Source organism: Thrips palmi, unplaced genomic scaffold (assembly GCF_012932325.1).
Source record: "Thrips palmi isolate BJ-2018 unplaced genomic scaffold, TpBJ-2018v1 HiC_scaffold_10, whole genome shotgun sequence".
Lineage (NCBI taxonomy): Eukaryota > Metazoa > Arthropoda > Insecta > Thysanoptera > Thripidae > Thrips > Thrips palmi.
This window is the reverse complement of record NW_023144621.1, coordinates 7,991,754-8,019,664: the sequence shown is the minus strand read 5'-3', so window position 1 is coordinate 8,019,664 and position 27,911 is coordinate 7,991,754. Positions and strand designations below refer to the sequence as shown.

The window sequence follows — 27,911 nt, the reverse complement described above, 5'->3', positions numbered from 1 at the left end:
TCATATCTTCCAGCCGTGTAGCCTGCCTAGTCTCGCGCAAGGTCCCACGCGGCTGCATGGGCGGCCATCTTGCTACTGCCACCTCCACCGCTCCACCGCGGCGGGAGTGGCGCGAAGCGGGAGTCGGGAGTCGCGAAGACCGAAGTCAGTTGGCTGTTGGCTTCGGCGCCGAGCCGAGTCCGAGCCGAGTGAACGTCACCGCTGGAGCCGAGCCGAGCTCATCGGAGCGAGCGCGGACGCGGTGCAGACAGCCGCGAGTGTTTTCGTTGAATTTGTTTATCGCACTGTTGTTTCGGCGGATCTAGGCTGAGTTGGATGTCTCCACATCCCACCGGATTCCTCCCCTGACTGCAATCAACGAACAGGTGGGTCAGGTGGGAGTTTGTGGGAGCAGATAGAGGCTAGGGTTGGCGGGCGGGCCGACCTACCTGTCATTCAGGACAACCAACAGAGGTCCTGCAGAGGACGACTTGTCGGTTGAGTGTGCTTGTCTCGGGAAGATGTCACGAAGGGATGTTCGCTCCTTTCTTAAGTGTGTCCCCCTGATTGTCGGTTTCGCTGGGTGTGGGTCTGGAGTCATGAAACGCCGGGGCCAGCCTGGTAGGCGGGAAATGTGTTGGGTTCAAATTTGAATATGGTGAGCCAATTCGATCTCAGCCCATGGGATTTCCCTGGGCCGTGTGGATTTCTGGTGGCGGCGAATGTCTTAAGCTCCTTTAAGTAATGAAAGGGAGGATTTCTGGATTTTGTAAAATAAATAAATTAACACAGATACCAAATTAAGCAGTACTTTACATGCATGTCCCTGCAGAGGACAAAATGATGGTCCCGATCGACGCTGGTTGCGTACCGGGCTTGCATGTGCCTTGCAATCAGGTGACGCCACAATCTTTGTCCACCAGCTTGCTTGGCTACCGCCAACTCGGCTTTCAAACTGTCATGTTCCTCGAGGCAGTTACTGTCTCCTTAAGCTTGTGAGGTTTTAATTGCGGGGCAAGAGAGGGGAGGGGAGGAGGACACTGTCAGGTCAGACTTCGTTGTTTTTCTTAATCAGTTATGCCCTTGCCTGTCCTGTACGCAACTTGTCGTATCCGGCTGGACTTCGCGACCCCTTGAACTTGAAATGTGGACGGATCCCAATGATCGCACTCACCGGGGCGATGACGGCTCCCCGGCGAACAGTGGTTCCATCACTGTCTCTCTCGCACAAACAGTGGCTTCATCGCTCTGTCTCTCTCGCTCGAGCACGGCGATGAAACCACTGTCCGGAATGGCCCTGCGCGGGGCGGGGCACGGCGGGTGTGAAACGAACTAATTTCTGGCGTGTCGAAGCGGCCGCTTAATTGCCTTGCAGTGGCTAGCTGCCGGTCTCTTTTTGTGGTGGAGCGCAGCCAGCGCAGCCGGAGGGACGGTGGTGGGCGGCCGCGGTGCCGGGGCTACGCCACTGGTCCCGCAAAGCGCGCAGCGCCTCTTGGTTTGCAGCAGGTTTCTTAGCGGAACCTCGTCGACAGGCGTCTCATCCACGTTCTCGGCGTCTGCATGCAGACTGCAGACTGAAGGGTGTCATCGTCACCCTGACTCTCTCGCACCCATACGGACGGCCATATGAGTGCGAGAGAGACAGAGCGACTCCCCGTGGGAGTGCATCGCATGCAGTTTGGCCGCTGACGACGCCGACGGCGATTGCACCTGCATGGCGCCTGGCCGCCCCGCCCCGCCCGCCGCAGACGCAGCACGCCGTGCAGGCCGTGCTACGCCACCGGGGGAGAGAGGGAGAGAGACGGAAGGGTACTTCCGGACGGTGCGGCGCGCGGTGCGGTGCGCGTTGCTGGAGCGTGACTACACTGTACCGGCTGGCTTGGCTGGCTGGCTGGCTTGGCTACTCGCACTCGGCCCGACACAGCCTTACCGGCCCTCCTGCCCGTTGTCTGTCCCGGCGTGTCCTGCCCTCCCCTCCACCCGCTTCACCCCTCAACGAGAACCAGAGAACCGGTAGATGCGCCGCGACGCCGCGACCCGTCCCGCCGCATCGGGCATCTGTTTTGCAGTGGAATCCTGGAACACGCGTAAAGCAGCATCCGACCGACGACGTCCTGCGGGCCGATGGTCCGATGCCTTTAGTGCTCTGGTCGCTCTGTCTCTCTCGCACTCGTAGCGCGTCCCGTTTCGCTTTGAGTAGGTACGAGAGAGACAGCGACAGCCCGCAGCGGTCAAGATGGCGGTGTGACGCTGGCGTGCTCTACATACGCTGCCGCGTTTGGGCGAAGTGGCCGCCACGCCACCTGTCGCTGGACCGCGGCACCGCGGCGCTGTGCTTGTCTTCCGCCGGAGATGAGTGAGGCTGGCTGGCGCTGGCTGGCGCTGGCTGGCTGGCCGCGACTGTGGCTCTAGGCCCCACGGCGGCGTGGGCAGCGCGGCAGCGTGGCAGCGGCCCACTCCACTCGCGGCCGCACGTCGCCGATGTGGATGTGCCCCTGCCGAGCTATTCCGCACGGCGTGTTTCGTGGCTCTGCCTCTCTCTCGCACCCACCCGGAGCGCCCCATGCGCGCGAGAGAGACGGGGTGAATGGGCCGGGCGTGCACGTGGTGCGGCCGGTGCGTGTGGGCGTGGCGGCGGGGCGTGGCGGCGGGGCGCGGACGGCCGGAGCGGTAATGCCAATGCTGGATGCTGGCTGCTCCCTGCGGTCGAGATTCCAGACGATGGCGGAGACTCATGGAAAGGAGGGCAAGAAGTTCGGTCCACTTCTAATTGCGCCCCGCCAACGTTCTCAAATTTGGAGCCGTTGATTCCCGTCATTACAACTCGCGTTCTCGTTACTATTCCTGTTCTGCTTCATTTGTAGAGTCGCGTTATCTGAGGTGAAGGAGGCGGCGGGGCGGGGCGGGCGGGAGGGAGGGGCCTTTTCAGCAGATAAGTGACGAAGTGTGCGGTGTACTCGCGTCGAGGCGTTTCCTTGGAATCGCGACGTCAAGTGGGTCTCTTTGTCCCGACCGACGGCTTGCGGGTTTTTGGTTCCGAGTGGGTGTCCGTCAATCGTGCGTCTTTACGGTGTCATGCCGTGTCATGTCCTTGTTACACCCGCAACAATTCCTTGCAGCGGTTTTGTCGCTGTTTCTCTCTGGCACTCACGAGGCGTCCGGCGTCCCGTAGGGGTGGAAGAGAGACGGAGCGACGAAGCGCTGTAGGCAGGTTACGCCCCTGTAGCCGCGCGCTGCGCGCTGTCACCGAGCCCGAGCACCAGTCAAACGTCTGGCAGCGTAGCGACACGAGGGCTGTGGCGGTGAGGCGAGGGCCGCGAGGGCTCTGCGGATTGGAGCCAGGACTAGGGCAGGACTAGGGCAGGGCGCCAGGGCGGTGCAGGAGGCACTTGCTTGGCCTCGCGCCTCGCGTCCGTCCACCCTTAGTTCCCTCAGTGTGCCACGAAGGGCGGGGCAAGGGCCGAGGGCGAAGGGCTTGAAGACCCACGGCATCGCCAGCGGGGCCATTCCTCAGTGCTTCGTCGCCCTGTCTCTCTCGCACCCTCACGGCGAGCCCACCGCGCCCACCGCGCCCCGCGGCGTGTATAAAGGGCCAATCAACTCGCCGGGACGGTTCGGCGTGACGCGCGCCAGTGAGAGTACAAGGACCGGCATGACTGCAAGGACTCGGGGGCCGCGGCGAGATAAGCCTTTCGCAGATAGCGCGCGTTCGGATGGAGTCATGAGGTACAGGGGGCTCCCGAAAGGCTACGGCCCAGGTGGGGGTCTTGGTGGCGGAGAGCGAGCGAGCTGAGTCCTGGAGGCATGGCGTGCGCCGTCATCGCAATGTCCTGGGCGCCTTCCAGGAGCCGCCGCTGGAGGACCCCGTTTAGGGGCACCTCTGACGTTGCCGCGGAGCCGCGCTCTGGTTGCGGTCGTCCGTCCCGTCCGTCCGCCCCGCCGTGTCGTCGCGATGCCCGCACTACGCGCCGCCACGCCGTGCCACTTCGCCGCCCTCGCCGCAATGTTTTGTCGGCACCCAGTGGCGGCGCGGCCAGCGGCGTACCTGGGCGTAGCTCGGCGTAGCTAAGCAGGCCGTCGTCGAGGTGTCGGCGGTCGGCGTTGTGGCGCACCTCGCCGCCGCGGTCCCATTGCCTGCGCCGATGATGAGGGCCGCGGGGCGTGGCGGGGCGGAGGGGCGGCAGACTGGCGGTTTCGGGCGCCTCCGCCACTATCATTTCAGGTGTTTATTGAAGGTTCAGCCTCAACTCCACAGTTGCGCGCGCGTCGATTTTTGCTTTCTCGGGAAGTATGGGATCACGAACACGACTTCCATGGGCTTTTCGAATTGCAGCGGCCGCCAACCCCGCGTTCCCCCGTGCCGTGGCGCGCCGTGGCGTTGCGCGTTGCGGCGGGCGGGCGTCCCTCGCAGCGGATGTGACGCATCCAACCTTGGTGCGGGGCGGGGCGGGGCGGGGGCGACCGTCCGACCCGACGCCCTGAACGAGGCGTCGCGACGCGGGGGAGGCACGGCGGCCTGCTGGGACTGCTAGCCTGGGCGCGACGTGAGCGAAAACTGGCGCGAAACTCGTTCTGGACGGTGCCGGCGTCGTTGGCGGTGCCCGTTTCCATGGCGACGGTTTGGCGGTCCGAGACGTACAGCTGAGCTATTCCGAAAGACAAAGACAGTGTAGGTCACTCCGACGCCCATGAGTGCGACAGAGACAGCGACCCTGCAGTGCGTCCAATTGGCCGCGCCGCCGCGCCTCGCTCCTCTCCTCGTTTCGACGGCTCAGTCCTAATGAAGCCTTGGTCCGCGAGGCCCGCGATGCGCTGTGATGCCTCTGTCGGCGACGCGACGCGAAACGCTGGGCCCGCCGGGGCCCGGAGTCCACAAGCTGTAAGTCGAAAAGCAGTGCCCAGTGACCTGAGGCAAACGCCTCTGTCCCTCTCGCATTCGTGGGGCTTCCCGGCAAGGAGTGAGAGAGCGACAAACGACAAAATCGACTCTCGATCTTACCGCAGGCATCGAGAGTCACCCCGTGGGGGCCGCGACGCTGCTGGTGACTCGGTGACTCCTGCCTGCCCCTGGCCGCCGCGCTCCACCGCGCCGCCGCGCTGGGTTGCCGCGGGTTGCCGGGTACAGTTGGTGCCGTCGGTACAGTGCTCACGCTCGGAGTGACGGTGCGGCAGCCACCTGCTCTGTGCAGGCAGCGTGTCGCGCCGCTCATGTGCAGTCACGTGTCGGCGGCCCTCCGCCGTCTGACCCCGCGCCGCGCTCGACCCCCGCGGCACATTTTGGCTGCGACTGTACCACTGTACCGCCGCGCCGCCGGTGGTGACTTTTGTGCCGGAAGTAGGGCCTCTCCGGAAACACGCTACCGGGACCGGACCGGGGTGCCTGCCTGGACCGAAAGGTTGACGGCGTGGCGGGCCCGGCGGGCCTGCCTACCTGCGCTCGGGGCCCTGCTGGCTTGCTGCAGTAGTACTGCCCCAGACTGAATGTTCCCTCCCGTCGCGAGACAGCTCACAGCGATCCGTACAGTGCTTCGTCGCCGTGCCTCTCGCTCGCCCAGCCACAAAAGCACTGTTCGGAACGAGTCTGCGCGGCAAGTCGTGCTTTACCGGGATCGGGGCGTCCGCGGCCCCCTAGGCCCCTCGTGGCCGGCCCATCACAAGTGGACCGGCAGGGCGAGGGGGGAGGGAGGGGGATGCTGGCCGGCGGACCACTTCGAGGCACCGCGCGGAGCCGAGCCGCGCAGCGCGCAGCCAGCGCGAGGCCAAGCGGACCGCTATCCTCGCCGCGCTGCTGCGCTTGGCCACGGCACGGATGCAGCGCTGCAGCGGCGCTGCATCGCGGCCAGCCTGTCCTTTTGCTCCGCCAGTGCGCCAGCTCGTTGTACAGTTAAATGCACTCGCGGCACACGTGCGGCCTGGCCGTGCCTGCACTCTGCACTGCCTCTTGCAGCCGAAGTCTAACGCAAGGAGCCTACTTCCTATTTCTGCTTTCGGGCGTTTTGCTTTTGCCTCGGGATGACTGGCGCAGCTGGCGCAGGACGTGACGGTGGAGACGGCCGTGACCAATTTGGTTTCCGGCTGCATGGCTCTCGTCCTCTCGCACTGTCCAGCTTCCATTGTTTGTCGTCGTCGTTCGGGTTTGTTTTGGTTTGGGCCGCCGCCGCCATGGCCGCGCTGCCGCGGTCCGAGGTGCGTGGGAGGCTGGCCGGAGAATCGGTCGTTGTCGCGTCCTTCTGGGCCTTTTGCCGAGGAATCTACCATCAGCGGATCGGGGCGGGGCGGGGCGCGGCGAGTTAGCGTGTGCGCGCGCTGCCCTCTCCGTGCAGGCAGCCGGCCGGCCAGCCAAGCGGTAATAGGCGGACATAGGCGCGTGCTAACTGAGCCATTGCTGCGCTGCCGGGCGCTGCACGCCGAGTGGGATTCCTCTGGGAAAGTGAGGTAGTAAAGCGCCTTGTCTCGCACGCCGCACGCCGCGTTTCGTAGGAAATGAAAGGAAATAAAACGGACGGGGTGCCAAAGTCATTTTTCCGCTCGGGTGCCGGCGGGGCCTCGCCGCGATGAGGCGAGAGCGGGAGGCCGCGGTGCGGTGGGAGTTATTGTGGGGGACGTTGCTGCTGCACTTCGCGGCGAAGGAACCCTGAAAAAATTGAGATCGGGGGATTCTTTTTCGGTGTTTGGTTTGGAGCAAGTCCTCCAGAAGGTCAGTCACACCGAGGCGTCCTGGAAAAGTCCCTCTGAAAAGTTGTCTTGAAAAGTTCTCGCGGTCACCTCTCGATAGGTCATCCTCCAGAGGTCCCTCGTGTTCTGGAGGCCCCCCTGGAGAGATTCCCAACAGTCCCTCGCCGAGATGGTCCCCTGGAGCGGTTCTGGTCAAGGCTGCGGCGTGCCTGCTGATTGTCTTCGCATTGCCGGCAGTAAGGATATCCTTGCATCGCGCACTCCGTCCGCGTCCTTCCCGGCCAGTTCCCGGCGTGCCTGGCCGGGGTGGCTGACCAAGCTAGTGGTTCGTGACTGGCCTGGTCGGCGGAAGCTTGCCCGCGACTTGCCCGCTCCGGCTTGCCCACGCTGCACCGTCGAAAAGATCGACCAGCTTTGTCGCCAGGACGCGCGTGCATGGCGATGTCGCCGCCAACTTAACGGACTGCACGGCGTTCCTCGGCGTCCCGCGTGCCGGCGGTGGCTCACGCCGTCGTCGTGCTGGCGCGCTGCGAGGCGATGGCGCCGCAAGGGGCGCTCTGCGGCTAACGAGTGCCGTTGCTCTCGCAAGTGGATTAGAGTGCCTGGAGCCTGGAAGCCTCGCTGGAAGCCTCGCTGGAAGCACCGCGGGGTTCACACGAGTCACGAGTTGCACTGCTGCAGCGCAACCGGGGTCCTGGGAACGCAGCAGCGCCAGGCGGCAACTAAGCGCCCAGCGCCGTGGGTGTGGACGACTTGGACGACGCCCCCGCCGTCGCCGCGGCCGCGCTCCAGGACGCCGTCGACAAGTAGCACTCCGCCGTCGCGGTATGCGCCAGCCTGCGGTGCAGACGCCGCGCGGCGGAGCGGTGCGGTGGTTCTCTAATTTTCAACCGCGCCGCCGAGGGCCGCGGGGAAAGGGGCGTCCGAACCGGGGCGCTGCGGGTCGCGGTGGCGACGGCGGCCCTCGTCCTGGCGGTCATCTCGCTGGTGCAGATAATCTCGCGGGCAGTGCCCCCTCCCCTCCCCGTCGCGCACTGCAAACCGGTTGCCCGCCGGCCAAGATAGGCCCTGACGAGACAGCCGTAGGGCCGCTAGGGCAGGGCCTAGTGCTTGGCGCTGCGGCCCGGCCTAGCGCGGCCTAGCGCAGCTCGTCGTGGGGCAGGGCCTCGGGCAGGGCGGCAGGCGGCGGGGCACTGTACCGCAACTCGTGCCCGGCCGGGCCGGCCAGCTCCACGGTGCCCGGCGTGCCCGTCGTACCCGCCGCTGTGAACAGCCCGGTACAGATGAGGCGAGCCATAAAGCCCTGCCGAGCCGAGTCCAATCCGAGAGTCGCGTCCCCCTCCCTTCTCCTCCGCAGGACTGCATTGCGAAGCATAGGGCCGGCGAGCCGCGGCGAGCAGATGAGGCCCTTGGCCGCGCGGAACAGTGGCGGCGGTGTTCCCGCGGCGTGCCCCGCCGCCCGGCCGCCCTGGCCATGTAGGGCATGTTGATGAAAGACGGACGCTGCTGCGCTCGGACGGTTTCCGAAAAAAGTAAGGAGCAGAAATCGGAAGCGACAGTGTACGCCAGTGTGCCGCCTGGCCTGCGCGTCTGTGCGGAGACCCAGAGGCAGCCTGCGAGGTAGGCAGCCCGACCGCTCCTGTGCGCTGTAGGAGGGTGGTTGCCTACCCCGCAAGCTGCAGGCGCTTGGTCTGTGTCAGTGCTGCCGCCAGGGCGCAGTCCTCGCCTCATCTTTCTCTTGCTGACTGAACATGCTGAACGAGTACTATGTGCCTGTGAATAGCTTGCAACTGAAAGTAAAGACGCATAGATTTGCATTTCGATTTGATGGAACACTTGTTGAAGTGTTGACGCTATCATCGTTTTCCCCTTGCGGTCGCGCGCAATGTCGCTTCGCGAAGAACGCTCTCGAAATAATCCCTGTTCCTCAGCCTATCCTGCCCGCTTTTGTCCGCTCTCCGCTCTGGCCCGGGCTGGTTGTACAGCACACCGCGTAGCAGTGTCCCGGCGCAGATAGGCGCAAGGGGGAAAGGGAGGGGGAGGAAGCTTGCACCGGGCCGTCGCCGTCGCGTCGTGAATCAGGCATCGAGCTGCAGACTGATTCCGAGAGTCGTTTTCGTCTCTCTGTCTCTCTCGCACTCATAGCGCGTCCCGTTTAGGTGCGAGAGAGACAGCGACGAGACCGACTCTCGGAATCAGTCTGCTAGGCGGCCGGGCCCCGCGGCGTGGCCCAGCGGCCCGGTGGGACTTTGCGCAGGGACTCGAGCTCGGTTGCGTTCGCGTCGTCGCGAGAGCGCGCTCTGTGCTTTCGTCGCTCTGTCTCTCTCGCACACGCGGGGCGTGCCGCAGCCGGCCGCGGAAGCGCTTGCTCTCCGGCGGGGCGTTCTAGGAAGCCTCAGCCGCCACGGACTGGTGCTTGCCGTGCCGCACGCGCACTGCCGCTGCAGCCACACGGGGTGCACGTCGACGCGTGCAAGCGTGCGCCGCGTGCGCTGACGTCACGGCGAGTCGTGGCTGCGTGCGTGTCGGCAGTGCACACCGTGCACACTGCCAAGGCGGCGGAGGTTGGTGGAGCAGGAACAGCCGGTGGAACACCTGTCGCCACGCCGCGCCGCGACCTCTATCAGCTGATAAGCCGGCGCGTTTGGCCGCGGTCCACGCCGCGCTGTTTAAATGCCGAAACAACGCGCCGCGAGAGGGTAGGCCGTCCTGTGCATTCGCAGTCGCGGGTCGCGGAGACCGTCTGTTGTCCTTCCCGCAGTCTGCACTGCAGTGCCGCGGCGCCATGGGCTGCCATGGGTTGCCATTGGCGGGCGCTCGCAGCTCGAACGGCACTGCGGGCACTGCCCACAGCCGGGCTCCTTTCCAGTCGCTTCGATTGTTTTCGTAAGGCGAGCCGTCCACGCACGACGACAGTTGGAGACAGCGCGGCCCGGCCACGCCACGCCATCCTGGGGACGGGGCACGACGGCGACCTGGTTTCCCTGCCGAGCGTCGACCCCTCTGCGGCGCACAGCACGGCCCAGCAATGCGCTGTGTGCGCCTGGCGGCGAGGGGTTCGACGGGCACGGTGCCGTGCACCACGGCGACGTCGCTCCGACGCGGGGCTCCCTGAGAAGCATGTACAGCGGCCAGCAAAAACGGCCAAGCGTAGGAGCTCGTCGTCCTCTGGGATGTCCGCCTGGCTTACGGTGGTCTGGTCGGCGCCTTGCTTGGAAAAAGCGTGGCGAAGAACATGGCGTGCTTGGCCGCCTGCAGCCTCGTCGCCTCGTCTCCGGACAGGCTGAGCGTCCGGGTCGTGCGGCTCGAGCGGCCAGCGCGGCCAGCAGACTGATTCCGAGAGTCGTTTTCGTCGCTCTGTCTCTCTCGCACTCATGGGGCGTCCCCTCTAGGTGCGATAGAGGCAGAGCGACGACTCTCGGAATCAGTCTGCTGACTGGCTGTGCCGCGGCGGTCGACGCTCGCAATTAGAGTTGCCGGGCGCATCCCTGCTTTCCCTGCCACTGGCGCTGGCTGTGGCACTGCGGACTGATTCCGTCGCTCTGTCTCTCTCGCACTCAAGGGGCGCCCCGTATAGGTGCGAGAGAGACAGAGCGACGAAAACTATTCTCGGCCTGGCCTAGGCGTGTTGGCGTGCTGACGACGTCCGAAGGGGCGTGTCCAGCACACTGTCCGCGAAGCGCGAAGCACCGCCAAGCCACGGCCGCGGCCAGACTGCTGCGGGCGACAGAAAGATGATCGGAAAAAGTGGCGGTGCCTTTTGCGTCTTGCGACACGCCGTAGCAGGCGGACTCTTTCTTGGTCGGCGGAGGTGAAGGTGCGACGCCCGCAGAGTTGCCCTATCGAGCGATGCAGAAGGGTGCTGTCTCTGTCGCCCTCTCGGGGCGTCCCGTCAGAGAGGCAGAGCGGCAAACCACCCTTGGCTCGGCGACGCGACGACGCGGCACGGGACAGGAGGGCTGAAGAAGAAGGGCTGGGCCGGCTCGGGGTTCGGGTTCGGCCCTCCTCGGCGGAAATGGGTCATGAGGCACTGCCCTGCACTGCCCTACTCTGCTTTGTGTGCGAAAGGGCGCGAGGGGCGCTGGGAAGGGTGGGTCACGCGCCGGCACTGGCAAGTGCAGTATTGGCAGCACTCGTAAACACTGCCGAAAACGGCCGAAAAGGCGGGCTGCTCGCGGCCACACCTGTCTGGCCGCGCTTGGCCGTGGCACGGCGGCACGGCCCATTAGGGCACTGATTGCCTGGGAGCCGCCACGCCACGCCGTGCTTTGCCTCGGCCACGCCCAGCCGGCCGCCCTTTGGCTTCGGCCATCATGTCGGCCAGCTCGCGGCCAGCCCAGGGGTTGGGCGTGGGCACACCGCGGGAGGTCGCCCCTCGTTCCGTCTCTCTCGCACCGATACAGGCCACAGGCCGCCCCGCCCGGCCCCGCCCCGTGAACGCGAGAGAGAGAGAGAGAGACAGTCCGCTGGCGGCGCGTGGCCTCGGCCTCGGCCACCAGGTATGGCCCAGCCCTGTCCGTCCCAACCCGACGCGACCCCCGGCCGACTTGTTTTCGTTGTGTTGCCGCCTGCCTCTTCCTGGTGAAGCTCTGGCCGGCCTCGGCCACGCGAGGTTTTCGCGCTTTGGCGGGCCTGTCCGCGTGTCCGCGGGGCTGCTCTAGATTTCCGCTAATGTCTGTTGCGTCAGGCGGCGTGGCGTGGCTCGGCGTGGCGCAGTCAGGGCGTGACCGGCGTGGAGGGGGCGGGGCGGAGCGGGGAGGCGGTGGGCTTTCTTCCATTGTCTGCGCTTGCAGGGCTGCGAGGCCTATGGCGTTGCACGCGGCCGCATTGCAAAGCTATTTATTCGCCATTCCCTTCGTTCCCTTCCCTTCGCTCGGGACCGTTGGTTGCTGCTGGGCTGAGGGCCGGACAACTGGACCACCACCAGGACCTCCAGGACCAGGGCCTCGGCTGCCTCGACGGCGGACTGTGACGCAAGCAGCAGTCCCGGTTGGTCCCGGTGCCCGGCCTCCTAATTATTGACGCAGGCCGCGCTGTCTGGGTCCGGGCAGCCCTCGGGGCAGCCAGGGCAGTCTGCTGTCTCGCTCTGCACTTCCGGTCCTTCCGTCCTTCCGGCGCACTACACTGTAGAGCACTTCTCCTGAGGAAATGGCGACCGGCGTCCAGGGCTGCGGAGGGCGGACGCGTCGCCGCCGCACATCTCGCGTCTCGGCCGGCGGCAAGCTAGATGCCGAATCGCTCTGTTTCTCTTGCACTCGTGGGGCGAGGGGATTAGGTGCGCACTAGGGGTGCGAGAGAGAGCGCGTCGAGGTCTCTGCTCGGAATCAAACTGCAGGGACTCGTTGACGGCAGTGACGGCGATGACGTTGGCGGACACTGTGTCCGGGCCGCGCTGCCGCGCTTTGCTTGGCTTGGCTTCGCTTTGCTTCGCTTTGCTGCGTCGTGGCGCGTTGGCGTCGGCGTTACCTCATCGCTGTCACGCTTGGGGGCGCGGGGCGGGGCCCGGGCGCGTGCCGCCGTGATGCCGGAGCAAGACGGTGCAGAAAGTGTGGCGGGCTGCGGACTGCGGAGTAGGCGCGAACCTTTGCAGCGAGTACGCTGCGCACGCGGCACGGCCAGGGTGCGCGCGGCACCTCGACGCCCCCACCCCCGCCACTGGAAGGAAAGATTGGCGGCACTCGTCTCGAAGCACTGAAGCACTCCACTCGAAGTAACGGCTGCGGCCGAAAGCGTGGTGCCAAGCCCCAAGGCCCAAGGGTGGGTTGGGCCGCCGGAGGGCCGAAGGGCCTCGGGAGGACAAGAACGGGGCGGCGGGGAAATGGGAAAAGGGGAAAGGGCAACGCGGCCTGCCCTTTGGTGAGATGGTTGTCTGCGCACCGTGTGCACTGACAGTGTGCACTGTGTGTGACGGAGAGGGAAGAGGGGGCTCGGAGGGCCGCCGGGCCGGGCTGGCCGGGGTCAAGTCTGCTCCGTACCCGTGCTCCGCGACGGCGGCAGCGCTCCATGCCATGCCGTGGCTGCCCCGTCTGAATGAAAAGGAAGAAAAAAATCTTCTTGAATTAATGTGGTTTGTTTGTCTCACTCCAGGATGGAGCGGCAGCGCGTCTGGATCCCGGACGCGGTGGAGGGCTTCGTGGAGGGCACGGTGGTGGACCTCGGCCTGGACGAGGTGACGGTGGAGCCCCTCGACAGGAAGAAGGCCAAGGTGACGGCCACGCTGGACCGGGTGTATCCCGCCGAGGTGTACGACAGCAAGGATGTGGACGACAACTGTGAGTCATTCCTTTGCAACAGTTTATTATGGCCACAGTAGAAATACACAATTTGAAAATTTTCTACAAGTGTACTGTTTAACTTGATCTCTATTATTTTTTATTTAGGTTCCCTCATGCACCTTAATGAAGCAACCCTTCTTAATAACATCCGAATGCGATACAAGAAAGACAAGATATATGTGAGTGAGATGAATCTCCTCTTGGAATGGGATTTGTAAATAATTTAAAATATTTACTAACAGCCTCTTAATTATTTTTTTCAGACATACGTTGCAAATATTTTAATTGCTGTGAACCCCTACTTTGAAATCAAAAACTTATATTCCAGTGCAACAATTAAGACTTATCAGGGCAAGAGTTTGGGAGTGATGCCACCTCATGTTTTTGCTATAGGTAAAAATTGAAAATTTTTGTCTGTTAGGCAGTCTATCTTTTATTCTCTAACCATTGTTACCTGTTCTGAACTTAGCTGACAAGTCCTTTCGGGACATGAAAGTCTTGAAACAATCTCAGTCGATCATTGTGTCTGGAGAGTCTGGGGCGGGAAAGACAGAATCCACTAAATATCTGTTAAGGTACCTGTGTGACCTATGGGGCTCGTCTGCTGGCCCCATTGAGCAACGTATTCTAGATGGTAATAAACAATTAATCTCACCCTCTGTAAGTTCTCATCTTATTCAAAAATATTTATCCTATCTTCTTCTTTTAATTGCAGCTAATCCAGTTCTGGAAGCATTTGGAAATGCCAAGACGACCCGTAACAACAACAGCAGTAGATTTGGAAAGTTTATGGAAGTTCATTTTGACTCCAAGTGTCAGGTAAATATGATATGCATCACCATTCTAATCTATTTCTTCAATATGATAATTTGGTTTCGTAATTCTAATACAAATATTTACTTTACTGTGCAGGTTGTGGGTGGCTTCATTTCTCATTACCTTCTTGAAAAGTCAAGAATTTGTGGACAGTCACCAGAGGAGAGAAACTACCACGTTTTTTACCAATTGTGTGCTGGTGCTCCCGAGTCACTTCGTAAGAAGTTTGATATCACAAAGCCAGATGATTATCATGTGGGTCTAATGGCATAGATTCAGTATTATTCCTTTGTCATTAATGTTGTACTTATTTTAACTGATTGTTTTCCTATCTCTAGTACCTGAAGCATGGTTGCACCCAGTACTTTACATCATCTTCTACAGAAAAAAGTCTCTCTGCAAACCAGAAGAGCAATGCCCATGCCAAGAATGGGTCACTTCATGATCCACTTTTGGATGACATCAATGATTTTCATTCGATGGATCAAGTAAGAGTTGAAGCACATACATTCCCAATTTAACTATGACTGATAAAAAATTATCTTCAATATTCTTATTTTGTATTGCTTTGCTTCTCCCCCTAAAAAAGGCTCTAGTACGACTTGGCATTACTGAGGATGAAAGACTAGACATCTATGCTATGGTGGCATCAGTTCTTCATCTTGGAAATGTTTCCTTTGAAGACAACCCTGAGGATACAAAGGGAGGATGTCAAGTCGCAGGCAGCTCTGAGAAGTCTCTCTCAACAGCTGCCAGTCTCATGGGTGTTGACCCAGAGGAACTCCGGCAGGCGTTGGTTTCCAAAGTGTTGATGACGAACCGCGGTGGTCTCAAGGGCACGGTCATTATGTAAGTTTCTTGTTCCTATAGTTTATTGTGTCATAAATTTTACAAACTTGCCTCATGTCTGAAATGATTGTGATTTAGGGTCCAGCTTAAGATATATGAAGCAAATAGTGCCCGGGATGCTCTTGCGAAGGCTATATACAGCAAGCTCTTTGACTATATTGTTCAGCGTATCAACAAGAGCATTCCCTTCAAAGCGTCGAGTTACTACATCGGTGTTCTCGATATTGCAGGCTTTGGTAAATATTTTAACTTGTTCTAATATTTACTTCTTGTTACTAATGTTAATATCTCTAAATGGTCTTTGTTTTTCTTGTTCTCTTTTTAGAGTATTTTACTGTAAATAGTTTTGAACAATTTTGTATAAACTATTGCAATGAAAAGCTTCAACAATTTTTCAATGAGCGCATTCTCAAGGAGGAACAAAATCTGTACCAAAGAGAGGGATTGCAAGTGAAAAAAATCGAATTTGTTGATAACCAGGATTGCATAGGTGATGTTTTGTAATTTTTAATAAGTTGAATGAAATTTTGTGCCCCAATTAATGTTTTATATCAATATGTATTTTCTTTTCCTTTTCAGATCTGATAGAAGCAAGTAAAGTTGGAATCTTGAGTTTACTTGATGAAGAATCAAAACTTCCAAAGAGTGCTGCTGATCATTTCACCACTGAAGTGCACCGTCAGTGGAGCAGCCATTTCAGAATAGGGTTGCCTCGTGCTTCTCGATTGAAAGCACATAGAGAAATAAGAGATGACGAGGGTTTCCTCATTCGACACTTTGCTGGAGCAGTTTGCTACCAAACTGTAAGCTCTGTTTCATTCTAATACTCTGTGAATTTTTTAAACGTTCAATCATGCTAATCAAATAAATGTTTCAGGCTCACTTCATAGAAAAGAATAATGATGCTTTGCATGCATCACTAGAAGGCCTGGTTCAGGAGAGCAAAAACCCCTTCCTTCAAAACTTGTTTGCAAATTCTGCTGTCCCAGCAACACAAAAGGGTAAACTTACATTTATCAGTGTTGGTAATAAGTTTAAGCAACAACTTGGAGAACTTATGGACAAACTGGGCAGCACTGTAAGTAATTTATTCTACTTTCGGATACCTCAGTTGTTATTTTCTTGAAAACAGCAGGTCTGTTTAATGAAAAAAATAATTTTTTCAGGGCACGAACTTTGTAAGGTGCATCAAGCCAAACCATCGCATGGTGGCACATGACTTTGAAGGAGGATCAATTCTATCCCAATTACAGTGCTCAGGAATGACTAGTGTTTTGCAACTTATGCAGCAAGGCTTCCCCTCTCGTGCTCCCTTCAGTGAGCTCTACAACATGTATCGAGGCGCCTTGCCTCCAGAGTTGGCTCGTTTGGATCCGAGGTTGTTCTGCAAGGTTGGCATCAGGATTGGAACTTTCCTGTCAAGTTGAAAAACCAAATGAAATTATGTCCATGTTCTATTTGGAATTTTTATCTTTACAGGCACTGTTCAGGGCCTTGGGCATGAATGAAAATGATTATCGGTTTGGCATCACAAAAGTATTCTTCCGTCCAGGCAAATTTGCTGAAGTTGATGCTATTATGAGGTCAGAGCCTGAAAATCTTGCTGCAATGATACAGAAGGTTAAAAAGTGGTTGTTGATTTCACACTGGAAGAAAGCCCAATGGTGTGCTCTTTCAGTTATCAAATGTATGTATCTTCTGTTAAAAGTTATTATTTTTGTCTAAAACAGTAAAGCATTAGAAGTTAACTTACTTTTATTATAATTTATTTTGCAGTGAAAAACAAAATCCTATACCGCCGAGAATGTCATGTGACCATTCAGAAGAACATTCGTATGTATTTGGCCAAGAAGCGTCATCGCCCAAGGTACCGTGGAATAATGAAGATCAACAGCTTGCAGTCCAGGTTAAGTCGTATGGAGGAAATTATGAAGCAGCTTAGAAAAGATCGTGAATCAAGTGAGGCTCAAGTAAAGGCTCTGCATGAGGACATGACGTCAGCTATAAGAAAAATCAAAGTAAGTGGAGATTATTTTCAATAGTACCAAATTAGCTTTGAGATTCTGATTATTGACATGGTGTTGATTCCTCCTTTGTTTCTCACCAGACCAATCCTCGGATAAGTAGTGGCGAGATTGATAGTCTTTACACACAATTAATGAATAAATCCAATGCACAAATGGGTGCTCTCCAATCCAAACTAGAACAACAAAAGAGTGCTGAAGAGCAGGAAAGACTCCGAAGGATTCAACAAGAAATGGAAGAGGAGAAAAGACGTAAGGCTGCAGAAGAAGCAGCTCAAAAAGCCATGGAGGAGGACCGCAAACGGTAAAGAATGTTGAGGGTAACATGCTGCATAGTTTTAATCACATTTTTAAATATTTTTTTAATAACGTTTTATTTTGATGTTGTAGAAAGCAGGAAATGGAAGCCAGACGCAAGGTTGAAGAAGAGCAGAGGCGAAGACAAGAAGAGGAAGATAAAAAGACTGCAGCTGCTCTTCAGGTTTGCCAGATTCGTCATCATTCTTTGCACCAAAATTATTATTGCTCCGTCATATGTGTACTTATTGCCAATTCCAATTTGCAGGCTCAGTTGGAGCAAGAGGCAATGGCAGACGCTCGATTTAGAGATCAAATGGAACAAGAGCGTAGAGATCATGAATTGGCTCTACGGCTGGCTCAGGAAACCAATGGTCAGCTGGAGGATGTTTCCCCACCATTGCGAAGGTATCTATTCACTTTCGTGCTTAAAACTATATTAGAATTAGTTCCTTGACGTTTTCAAAATGGAGACTGTGCAAGATTTGTTTTATGAATGGGAGGAGAAGCTAATTCATTTGTATATTCCAGGTCTGAAAGCACCCGAACTTTGGATGGAGCAGAGAAGAATAAATTTGATCTGTCTAAGTGGAAGTATTCAGAATTAAGGGACACTATCAACACTTCCTGTGATATTGATTTGTTAGAGGTATGTTCAGTTCCAATTAATTTTTCTTAGCTTAGTATTCTTTTGTCTTATTTTTTGGGGGTTCTTCTCAATCAGGCATGCCGTGTCGAGTTCCATCGGCGACTAAAGGTGTATCATGCATGGAAGGCAAAGAACAGACGGCGGACTACAATGGAAGAAAATGAGCGTGCTCCACGATCAGTTATGGATGCAGGTAAAATTATTTATTATGTATGATTCCATTTTTTAATTAAGTTTGAAATTCAAATTAACAATATTCATTTCTCTTTTTCCAGCTGCACGGGCTCCACGTTCTCAAGTGAAAGCCCCTGTAGTCCCCACTAGCTCCCAGCGCTATTTCCGAATCCAATTTGTCCGTCCCACATCCAATCAAAACGGAGAACTTAATCAGAGCAACGGTCACACTGAAGTTGGAACTGGCCTTTCGGAGGGGAGGAGGGGCTGGTGGTATGCCCACTTTGATGGCCAATTTGTTTCCCGCCAAATGGAGTTGCACCCTGACAAACCGGCGATACTACTCACTGCAGGTAAATGTGACAATACCACCAGATTTTCTGTATTTTATAGTTTCGGTTGTTTATATTGGTTAATAATTTTGCCCTCAGGACAAGATGACATGCAGATGTGCGAGTTGAGCCTTGAAGAAACAGGTTTGACAAGAAAACGAGGCGCGGAAATTTTGGAACATGAATTTGAAAAGGAATGGGAGAAACATGGTGGAAAGCCATTTATGCGAATGGCAAGGCCAAATAAGTAGAAAATGAGCTATTGTTGTCTAGCATCTGTGATGTCTTCAAGTTTAAAACAACTAGTGTTATGCAGTGTTAAGTTTATATACTCTGTACTATTGTGCTGTGCAACTGCAGAACTCCTGTCGTGTGTTTTACTTGAAGCACTTGTCCCTTTAAAAAAAAGAGTACTACTGTTTTAATTACAAATAAATAATAATTGTTGTTAAATCTGAGACATGAGATATCTCACTTATTAAAATCCATTGTTTATTGATGTGAATGACAATTTTACATTTTTAATTAATTGTGTAATGTAATATGAATATTTGTTGATTAATCGAGCTTTGCAAGTTACCTCTTGTTATGATCAATTCCAAAATCTTGAAAGTTAAGACTTGATTCATTCATTCCATGTACATTATGCAGACACACTATTAAGAATCAAAACTATTTTGTGAACACTATTCCATTGAACATTCAACATTCCCATTTGCCTGAATTTTAATAAGGCTGTATTTTGTATAGTTTTGAGGTATCATTTGTGCTGTAGCTAATTTGCAATGCTGGAGTGATTTATTTTGAGATAATTTGTGCACTTTGTTATTGTTAATAAATGATTGGAACGAAGCACAGTTGCAAAATTTCCTTCCTGGTGACTTTATTGTTCACTTTTATTCTTTGCACACTGTTGGTAATGGCTGTGGGGTGGCGGCCGCCGCTTCCCTGGCGGCGATCTCGACGTCCTCCTTGGTAGGCGTGGGCCCCTCCTCCTTGTCGTCCTCCTCGTAACGACCGTGCGCGAAGCAGCAGATTGCGCCACACACTGGAACACGCGGACAGCAGAACTTTGGAATGCAACATCCAATGAAATTAGCAATTCCAGCACCTGCTAGGAAAATTGGGACTCTTGGCCGCACAGTACTGTGACGGAAGGCCTCAACGCCTTACGAGGGAGGAAGGCCACCGTCTGCACAGCGGTGTGCTGCGGGACGGCTTGGCGGCCTACCTGCCAGGCGCCGCGGTCTACGAGCCGTGCGCAAGAAACACCGGGGTTGACGGCTATGCACTCTCGACCAGAGTGACCTAGGAGACCAATAGGGAAGTGGGATGTTCGAGTGTTGTCGCATGCGAATCACACCGGGAGAGCCAATTGAAAAATGTGTTTTTCTTCGCGGGGGCAAGGTAGGCCACCGTCTCCACTGCGGTGCGTTGCGTGCCTGCTCGGTGGCCTACCTGCCAGGCGCTTCGGGGCTGCGAACGGGAAAGGCGGCAAACGCGTCCCTGCTCAGGGGGATTTTGCCCTAGTTTCTTCCTTACCGATGGCCATGCTGAACAGAAGCATCAGGGGTAGCTCGCAGGATTGCTCCAACAGGTACCCCATGGCGAGGTTGCCCATGGAGCCGCCTAGCCGTCCGGACAGCATGACGCTCGCCACGCCCACGCCACTGTAACCACCAGTACGCCGTCAGCGCGTTGCTCATCTTCCATAAACACAACGCGATACCAGAGGCACACCAACCTGGCGCGGGCTGGGAAGATGTCCACGATCATGCCGTTGATGCCGATGCAGCCCGTCTCGGCCAGTGCGTTGAAGAAGATGGCCACGGCGACCACCTCGAGGGTGGAGGACGCGTACAGCAGGCCGAAGCCCACCGCCCCGGACAGCAGGTTGCACCCGGCTGCAACGACAAGCACGGCGTCCCTCAGTCCCTCACTCCCCAACCTTACCCTCCAGCGGTCCGCTTTGCCTGGCTTTGCCTACCGGACAGGGTGCGGCGCCCGATGTAGCCCGTGGTGAGCGTGGACAGGAGGTTGACCGTCATGGAGGCACTGTTGATGATGGCCGTGTTGAGGAAGGCCGAGGGGTCCACCACCGTCGCGTCGCCGCAGCTCGTGGCGCCGTCCACCTGGGGTACGCGACATGGCGTCAAGCACAGCTATTCCGGTCCGTGGTTTAAGGGGCATACCAGAAGGGCACGAGAGAGACAGCGGCGAAACCGCGGTTCGGTCTGGCGCGTGGCAGCGAGTGGACCTGGCCTGACTCACCAGCACGGGCACGGGGCTGCTGGAGTTATGGGCCGCGCTGAGGACCGCGCAGACGTACTCGCTTTCGCCGGGGTGGGCGTTGGCGTGGAGCTCGAAGCGGTTCAGCAGCTCCGGGAGCCAGTAGCCGAACCCATACAACCTGCAGGCCGACAGGTGGTCCGTCAAAGCAGGGCGACTCTCGAGTTAGAGTCAGGGGCGGCACCCGCATTTCCGGCTACTCACACGAACATGCTGCAGAAGTAGATGGTGCAGCAGAGGGCGGTGCGGTACAGCACGGGCGGCTTGAACAGCTCCGCGGACAGCTTGAGCGTGCGCGCGAGGATGTGCAGCACGTCCTTGCCGTGCGCGTGTGCGTGGCTGGAGGCCTCCACCGCGTTGGCCCTGGCCTCGGCCCTGGCCTCGGCCCTGGCCGAGCTGGGAAGGTGCAGCCGCTTCACGGGGTAGCCGTCGGCGCTCTCGCCCGTGTTTGTGGCGTAGATGCGGCGGTACACTTTGAGCGCGTCCTCCTCTCGACCGGCCGCCTGGAGGAACTTGGGGGTCTCGGGCATGTAGAGGGCGAGCCCTGCGGCGGTGAGGGTGGGCACGAGCAGCAGGGCCAGGAAGGCGCGCCAAGACTGCAGGCGCACGCCCAGGAAGTCCACGGCCCACGGCAGCGGGATCACCACCCAGGCCAGCGCGGGCAGGATGATCCAGGACGCGATCCACATGGTGCCCATGGCCTGCGAGAACGCAGTCCGCCTCCGGTCGCAGACGAACTCGCCGAGGTACAGGAAGGCGAGCCCGGCGGGGGCCATGTTCCTGCGGGTGGGAATCGGGAGTAGCGTCACACAGGCCGCGTGAGTGTTTGTTATTGCTGTTGTTCGTGGACCTACAGCATGCCGCTAAAGAGGCGCAGCACCGCGAACACGGTGAAGTTGGGCGCGAGGGTGGAGGCGGACACGCAGACGGCATCGATGAGCAAGGCGCCCGCCAGGACGGGCCGCCGGCCGTACGAGTCGCTGAGGGCGCCCCAGAGGTGGGCCGACAGGCCGCCGCCTGCAACGGGACAACAAGGCATCGATGTAGACCGGCACCTCCAGCACCGCGTTTACCTGCTCCAGGATGTACTCTACCTCCGAGGAAGAGCGCGTTGAGCACGCCCATCTGCGAGTCGCTGAGCTGGTAGTCGCACTTGACAGAAGGCAGGATGTAGGCGTTGATGCCGCTCTGCATGCCCGACGTGAAGTAGATGAGGCCAGCTGTGAGGAAGGCCACGTACTGGAACTTGCCGTGCCCTGCAATGACGCCGTTAGGGCTTCCACTGTTCGTTCAAGTTCCATCCACCATACGGCGGCAACGTACCGGCAGCGTCGATCGCCGTCGAGAACCTGGCGCCGTCCATCTTGCCGCGGACCGTGGCGGTGGTGACCTTCATCTTGGAAGGGCACGGGGCCGCTGGAAGGCTTCGATGAACTTCTTCAGAAGTGTTGGGAGGCCAAAGACGTAGATCCTGGCTCGGGGTGCAGGTTGACTAAGAAGCGCAGAAGATCCTGTACAGATGGAATAAAATCTTTCAGTCCTCGGTTGTCGAAATGGAGGGTAGGATTGTGCTTTGAATCGGCTGCTAGACAGCGCCTGTCTCAACCACCAAACCACCCCTGGACCCCTCGATCCGAACACACCAACCTCGGCGATGCGGTTTGTCTCTTCAGATGCAGTCGCGGTCGCGGTGGGGCCAGACCACTGCGAAGAGGACGCGGAGGCAGCTGTTGCAGCAGCAGCAGGTGGCACTTATCATAGCGTCACGACGCACGGCGCGCACGGGGCCATGGAGACGGGCCGGCCCGGACCATTCAGACCACTCGGCACCCCTCGGCGAAACGTCCTTCCTGAGCTGCCACTCGATGTCGACCGGGACCGGCACGGCGGGGCGGGGTGGGGTGTGGTGGAGCGGGGCGGGGCGGGGCGGGGCGCGCTGGGCTAGGGGCTGTGCAGACGTCTGCGAGTGGCAGCCGGCAGATGGCAACTGGACGCCGGGCGCCGCGACGCCGCCCTTATAGGCACCCGTGATGGTGAAAGGGAGGGGAGGGGGCAAGGTAGGCTTGGTCTTACAGTAGCAATCCCGCGGCCTGGCTGCCGGCGCCAGCGCACGCCAGCGCGCTAGAGAGGAGCGGAGGCTGATGTCACATTTATTTGATGGGTACGCGTGTGTAAGTGTGTATAGTGAGTGAGTGAGTGTGCGTGCGTCTCCCTTCAAGTCAGAAGTCCCTGAGGGTCGTTTAGGGTCGTTTATGCTCTGATTGTTTCAGTGGCTGCATGTGATCGCCAGCGTGGTCACAGTGCATCGGCGGGTCGGGGCCAGCCTGCCCAGCCTTGTAGACGCGTGTATACCGTTTGACCGCGAATGCTGCGCGCGGCGAGCGGTTGGGATCCGCGGAAGCTAATGGGAACCAGGGGGAGGTGTTGGGTTGAGTTGTAACTCCCCCTTGCGCTGATGAGCGACGAGCTGGCTAGGCAACCCCTGTAATTAAGCCCCCCCCCCCCGGTGAATTAAACTAGCCACCGCGTGAAAGGGGATGACGATGATTCCGATTCCAAAGCTCAGGATGGTGACGACGGCGACGACAACATTGTCACGCGGACATTGTCGCGCTTCGTGTTTGATAAACACGGTGGCCTCGAAAACAGCGTCCGCGGCGCGTAGCGCGTAGCGGCGGGCGAAACGCGTGGCGGGCTGGGATCTGCTTTATCGTGGACCTTTTCGGGGTCGCCAAACTTGGTCCTGGCGGCCTGGCGGCCCGGCCGGCCGCACTCGGCGCCCTCGCCCTCCACGCTGCAGGCGGATGCACGTCACTGTCGTCGCTCCGTCTCCCTCGCTCTCCTGGAGCGTTCCGTAGGGTGCGAGAGAGACGGGCAGCCTGCTCCACTACTGGCGTGACATTGTAAGGCGCCCTCGACTTTGCATCATGCTATCGCACACGACGCGGCCACCACACGTGAAGGCTGAAGCAGAGGGACGCGTGTTTATTCGGCACACCGACTCGGTAACTCGGTTACGGTCGAGAGAGATGGAGATAGAGATAGTTCCACGGATTCTGCGGAGAGTCGGTGGCAAAGCGGCAAAGCAAACGAAGGGTGCCTGTTGACGACGTGGGCCCCGGGCCCCGGGCTGGATGCTCACGATGCTTGATGTACGCCAGGCAAGACAGACAATCGCAGATGAGGACGCCCTGCCTGAGTCACTTGTTTTCAACCCAGCGGGCCGGAAGTGTTCTTGCCCGGGGTTCAAACACCGCATGGCGCACCCTGCAAACTCTGACAGACTCGATCGACAAGTCGGAGCGATTTGGGAAGGAAGACACTCTAGTCCGACGGTGGGGGGTGGGGTTGGGGAATGGGGGGCTGGAGAGGATGTAGCGCCGTGGACTTCCCCGGCGAGGAAACTCTGGACGTTTCCACGCCGCGGCCGCGGGGTTGCGAAAGACGTCTGCCTGTCGTCTGTATACTTAGGTTGGTGATAGTAGCGGTAGCAGGTTTTCACGACATGCGTCACAGTTATCAAGTGAAGAGCCAAAATTGGCCACTTTTTGGACGTGCCCTCGGGGGCAGCAGAAAGTCATCATTCGTCCAAAATGACTTTCTCCCCATGGGGCATTCCCCCGTCGCTGGCACAGCGTGGAGCGTGAAGGCTCGGTAAATTGTTGTGCTCTTGATTTGAGTGGCGCGATTGCGACGATGCTTTTGAACCTGCCGCCGCGTGCCGCCGCCTTGGACCGCTTGGACAGGGCAAGTTGGCGCTTTGACGGACAGGATGCGAATGCCCATGGACCATGCGGCTCCACGCACCAATTGGCAATGTCACTTCGCATGAGGAGCCTCGCGGCCTGTCGTGGTTTGTCGCGGCCGGGGCACGCGTTCGCCGCGTTCGCGACATGCTGCGTGTCGGCTCGCACTGCCACTGGCTGACCAACACTGGAATCGGAATGAAGGCCTCGATCGGCACCTTGCAGAGGAGGGTGGGTCGTTGGCAAGCAACTGAATTGAGTGATTTGAGTTGATTTATTCACAAGTAAATTCCATTTCTGAGAAACAGTTGACGATTAGTCATGTTACAAAACGGTGAAACACATATTCCTAAATTTTATTTTTGTTAGCAATTTGACAGTTAACAAATGAATTAAACATATTTTCTTGACAATCAATCGAGACTAGATTTAATGACTCAACTCGATAAAAATGCACAAGGTAAATTTCATTTGTGTGCAACAGTTAACAATTAATTTAACTTTTTACAAAATTACTTACATAGATAAAGATTGTGACCACAAGACTTAAGTGAACTGGAGTTGATTTGTTCACAAGTAAATTTCATTAGTGTCGTAACAATTGAACGTTACACAAAATAAGAAACAAAATTAAATATTTTCTTTAACAATGAAAGAATAAATCAAAGTTAAAACAAGAACATGACTTCGAAAAAAAAATGTGCATGGATCTTGTTTAATAGTCATAACAACAAAAGTCACCTGATAAAAATATAAACTTAACAGATTGAAGCTAGATGACTAGAATTGAACAACGCGCCAAAATCAAGTGTCACCAGTGCGGATGGGCGAGGCCCCAACCCTTCCCCAAGCAGAGGCTGTACTCATGCACGAGCGAGCTCAGCTGGAGTTGATGGAGCACAGCGAGCATCACAGAGGAAGGAGTACCGATGGAAAGTGCCTCGGCCGCACGAGTCCGACAGTCAGTCAATTGGGAGACTGGGCGACAACCGTCGTGCGCCCTCGCCATTGGCCCTCGCCATTGGACCAACGATTGGCGTGGAGTGGAATAGGCGGCGACTTGGCGGCCTGCAGGTGCCGAGGCCATTTATAGCCACGGCCTCGACGCCATGGACATGGACAGCGAGTCTAGGGGCGCGCCGCCTTGCTCGACGAGTACGAGCTGATGAGGGTCTGCTTGAGGGGCGCCGGGGTGGCGGGGCGCGCCTGCTCGTCTGCGGGGGCGGCGGGGGCCGCGAGCGCGCCCTGGGACACGGCGTGGCTGCTGACGTACGCGATGCGCCGGTAGTGCGCCACCTGGCCGGCGCTGATGGCGCGCATCTTGAGCACCTGCATCCTGGGCAAGCGCTTCGACGGCACCATCTCGAGCTTCTGCCTCTGGGTGAGTTTGGGCCCCACGAGGCAGTCGCACCTGCAACACGATCGCCTTGAGTTGTCCACCCGGCTCCGAACAGTGACGGCCCAGCCACCCTTAACCAGCAAGTGCACTTACACGACAACGGACCCCACGGGCGGCGGCGAGAGCGGCCGGTCGATCTCCCAAAAGACGGACGAGACAGTGGCGGCTCTGTTGTCCAAGCCCCGGAGGCAGATCATCTGAGAGCTGTACCACTGGCCGCGCGCCACCGAGTCCAGCGAGCCTGCAAAGCCAGACAGAAAAACACAACCGTCAAGGCACGACCAGAAAAGGACGAGGGAAGGGAGGAACGGCCACGCACCCACGATCTCGAACAGGATGTTGGGGCGGCCTCTTCGCTCAGCTTGCGGCCCCAGTCCAGGATGTTCTCCACGGTGCCCGTGATGATCCGGACTCCAAGGTCGATGTTGGGAGTGGCCTGAAATAGCAGAAACAGCGAACAGTGAAGCGACTGGACTGACATTGCTATCTTATCGGTTCCCGCGTAGGGGTAGAGAGAGAGAGAGAGGCGACAGACGTCGGTGCTTACCCTTCCGGACTGGCGAGGCTGGCGAGGCTTGTCGGCCGCCGAGGACGGCATGGGTCTGCTGCTGCTGGACTGCGGCGACTGCGAAGCGGCCGCGGGCTGGCTCAGGGTGGAGGCCTTCACCACCGAGGCAAGAGGCACTACTCTGCTGCCCCCAGGGCCGCCGCGAGGCGCGTTGGGCTGCAGGCCAAAGAAATACAAGATGAGTCCCCGCGGGGTTGGAACCTGGATGCCACGGCAGCAGTGGGGCAGTTCCTGACCTCGTCCTTCACCACCTTCGGCGTGGGCCGCGTCCACACTGGCACCGCCGGCACCACCTCGGCGGCCACGTGGCGCTGCTGGCGCTGCTGGCCCGGCTGTCGCGGCGCCTGCTGGGGCGGCTGGGGGTTGGCCGTGCTGGCGGTCTCCGAGGCGCGGGGGTAGCCGCGGCCCGTCGATGTGGAGGTGCACATCGAGTTGGTCGCCGGGGCGGCGCCGCTGGCCGTGATCGGTGTGCTCTGGGGACGAACCGACTAAAAGAGATGTACATAGAAACTCGAAAGGTGCCTGGACCTACCTTGACTAAGAAGCCTACGCACCGTCTGCGATGGCGTGAAGCCAGAGTAGCCGGACGGGGGGGTGTCGCAGTACATCCTGTCGGCTGCTGGGACTCCTGCGTACCCTGCTCCTGCGACCGGCATGTCGCCGACCGGGTAGAGAGGCCTGCTGAGCATCGGGGGGTCCTGGGGGCAAGCCTGGGGGCAAGCCTGGGGGTAGGCCTGCAGCTCGTGCCCTTGGAAGCGGCGCGCGGCCGGGCCTGGAAACCTCATGTCCACGTCCCCGAATCCCTGCTGGCCGAGCTGGCCGGGCTGGCGGTACGGCTGGCTCGGAGGAAAGTCCGTGGGCTCGCTGTAGCCTCGGCCGAAGCCGTGGGGGCGCTCGAAGTCATGAGGGGTGTACATGTCCATGGGCTGGGAGGAGTACATTAGCGGCTGGGAGGGGCCGTGGTACTGCGGCAAGAAAAACAACAAAAACGAAACAAGTTAGCTCGCTGGCGGCCAGAAGAGGGTTGCGTTGAGGCCCGCCCCTGCGTGCAGAACTCACCATCTGATGCTGTGGCCTCATCTGCTGGCTATTCTGAACTTGCATGGTTTGCAGAGGCCGCCGCGACATCCTAGGGAAAAACGAAACAAATTAAAGAGCAAAGTCGTCAGGAAGACAAGGACACGTGGAGCCAGTTTACATACTCCTGTTGAGGGTAGTAGGTCTGCCCCGCTGGATTCTGGGACGAGCCATGGCCGTACACTGAGCCGGCGAACTGGTTTTCATTACCGCCCGTATGGCCAGCACCCCCGACTTTACCGCGGCCTGAAACACGCGCCAACTTGGAATCAAGAAACTGATTTCCAACGTCCAAGCCGACTTCAAAATCTAAAGGGCCTCAAGATGGCGTCCTGAGCCATGCCCAGCCTACTCACCGGGTTGAGAGCTCCCGCTGTCCGGAGGATAGTTGTAAGAGTTGCTGTACATTTTTATCGAAATGCAACGGGAATCTTGGAGAGTACAATAAATTTCCGTGGTTCCGTGTTCCAAGCGCACTAGAACTTACTCAGATTAAGCACGAGTCCCGTCCGATCACACACAAAGGACCTGTTCTTTCAGCACTACTTCAGCCGCCCGTAACCGTCACCTTTCGTCTTCGAAAACGGCGGAAATGAAAAGCTGTCAAAGCTGCCAACCTCACCACTTTCCCGCGCGAATCTATTTTGGCATGTGATCATGGTACACTAAAAATAATCGAGCTCAAATAATTTTTTATACAAATCAATATTTTTTCATCTCTTTTCCCCAATAACCAGCTTGGAAATATTTAATTTGTGCCCA

At 57.8% G+C, this 27,911-nt stretch overlaps 3 protein-coding genes across 3 annotated transcripts; 1 reads left to right on the top strand and 2 right to left on the bottom strand.

The window, feature by feature from the left end:
- Positions 1 to 127: 127 nt before the first annotated feature.
- On the top strand, positions 128 to 18,923 carry LOC117649015 (myosin heavy chain 95F). Its single transcript, XM_034391385.1, has 23 exons — positions 128 to 365; positions 12,742 to 12,926; positions 13,035 to 13,108; positions 13,193 to 13,322; positions 13,399 to 13,563; positions 13,645 to 13,748; positions 13,842 to 14,000; positions 14,084 to 14,233; positions 14,335 to 14,594; positions 14,673 to 14,830; positions 14,920 to 15,084; positions 15,174 to 15,397; positions 15,472 to 15,672; positions 15,761 to 15,985; positions 16,074 to 16,281; positions 16,371 to 16,612; positions 16,702 to 16,922; positions 17,009 to 17,099; positions 17,184 to 17,323; positions 17,447 to 17,564; positions 17,640 to 17,757; positions 17,840 to 18,091; positions 18,170 to 18,923. Exons 2-23 carry the CDS (start codon positions 12,743 to 12,745, stop codon positions 18,319 to 18,321), a joined length of 3,741 nt encoding a protein of 1,246 aa, XP_034247276.1. The 5' UTR covers positions 128 to 365; position 12,742; the 3' UTR covers positions 18,322 to 18,923.
- LOC117649027 (synaptic vesicle glycoprotein 2A-like) lies at positions 18,924 to 22,298 on the bottom strand. Its single transcript, XM_034391393.1, has 10 exons — positions 22,007 to 22,298; positions 21,683 to 21,870; positions 21,454 to 21,615; positions 21,214 to 21,376; positions 20,564 to 21,139; positions 20,342 to 20,480; positions 20,058 to 20,202; positions 19,815 to 19,974; positions 19,613 to 19,740; positions 18,924 to 19,118 (listed from the first exon to the last, which is right to left on the bottom strand). The coding sequence occupies exons 2-10, from the start codon at positions 21,753 to 21,755 to the stop codon at positions 18,967 to 18,969; spliced, it is 1,698 nt and encodes a 565-aa protein (XP_034247284.1). The 5' UTR covers positions 21,756 to 21,870; positions 22,007 to 22,298; the 3' UTR covers positions 18,924 to 18,966.
- Positions 22,299 to 25,360: 3,062 nt separating this feature from the next.
- LOC117650372 (extensin-like) lies at positions 25,361 to 27,801 on the bottom strand. The gene is made up of 9 exons (XM_034393756.1): positions 27,506 to 27,801; positions 27,275 to 27,395; positions 27,132 to 27,201; positions 26,627 to 27,037; positions 26,309 to 26,560; positions 26,052 to 26,228; positions 25,824 to 25,940; positions 25,598 to 25,745; positions 25,361 to 25,516 (listed from the first exon to the last, which is right to left on the bottom strand). The coding sequence occupies exons 1-8, from the start codon at positions 27,555 to 27,557 to the stop codon at positions 25,698 to 25,700; spliced, it is 1,248 nt and encodes a 415-aa protein (XP_034249647.1). The 5' UTR covers positions 27,558 to 27,801; the 3' UTR covers positions 25,361 to 25,516; positions 25,598 to 25,697.
- Positions 27,802 to 27,911: the final 110 nt, after the last annotated feature.

Excerpts from the sequence above, each read along its gene's own strand:
- LOC117649015 (XM_034391385.1), top strand. The coding sequence starts at position 12,743 with ATGGAGCGGCAGCGCGTCTGGATCCCGGACGCGGTGGAGGGCTTCGTG. Across the intron at positions 15,673-15,760 it reads TGGACAAACTGGGCAGCACT|GGCACGAACTTTGTAAGGTG; the intron begins GTAAGTAATTTA and ends TAATTTTTTCAG. Across the intron at positions 17,324-17,446 it reads GTTTCCCCACCATTGCGAAG|GTCTGAAAGCACCCGAACTT; the intron begins GTATCTATTCAC and ends TGTATATTCCAG.
- LOC117649027 (XM_034391393.1), bottom strand. The coding sequence starts at position 21,755 with ATGAAGGTCACCACCGCCACGGTCCGCGGCAAGATGGACGGCGCCAGG. Across the intron at positions 21,377-21,453 it reads CAACGCGCTCTTCCTCGGAG|GCGGCGGCCTGTCGGCCCAC; the intron begins GTAGAGTACATC and ends GTCCCGTTGCAG. Across the intron at positions 20,203-20,341 it reads GCAGCCCCGTGCCCGTGCTG|GTGGACGGCGCCACGAGCTG; the intron begins GTGAGTCAGGCC and ends CGCGTACCCCAG.
- LOC117650372 (XM_034393756.1), bottom strand. The coding sequence starts at position 27,557 with ATGTACAGCAACTCTTACAACTATCCTCCGGACAGCGGGAGCTCTCAA. Across the intron at positions 26,561-26,626 it reads GCTTCACGCCATCGCAGACG|TCGGTTCGTCCCCAGAGCAC; the intron begins GTGCGTAGGCTT and ends CATCTCTTTTAG. Across the intron at positions 25,746-25,823 it reads CATCCTGTTCGAGATCGTGG|GCTCGCTGGACTCGGTGGCG; the intron begins GTGCGTGGCCGT and ends CTGGCTTTGCAG.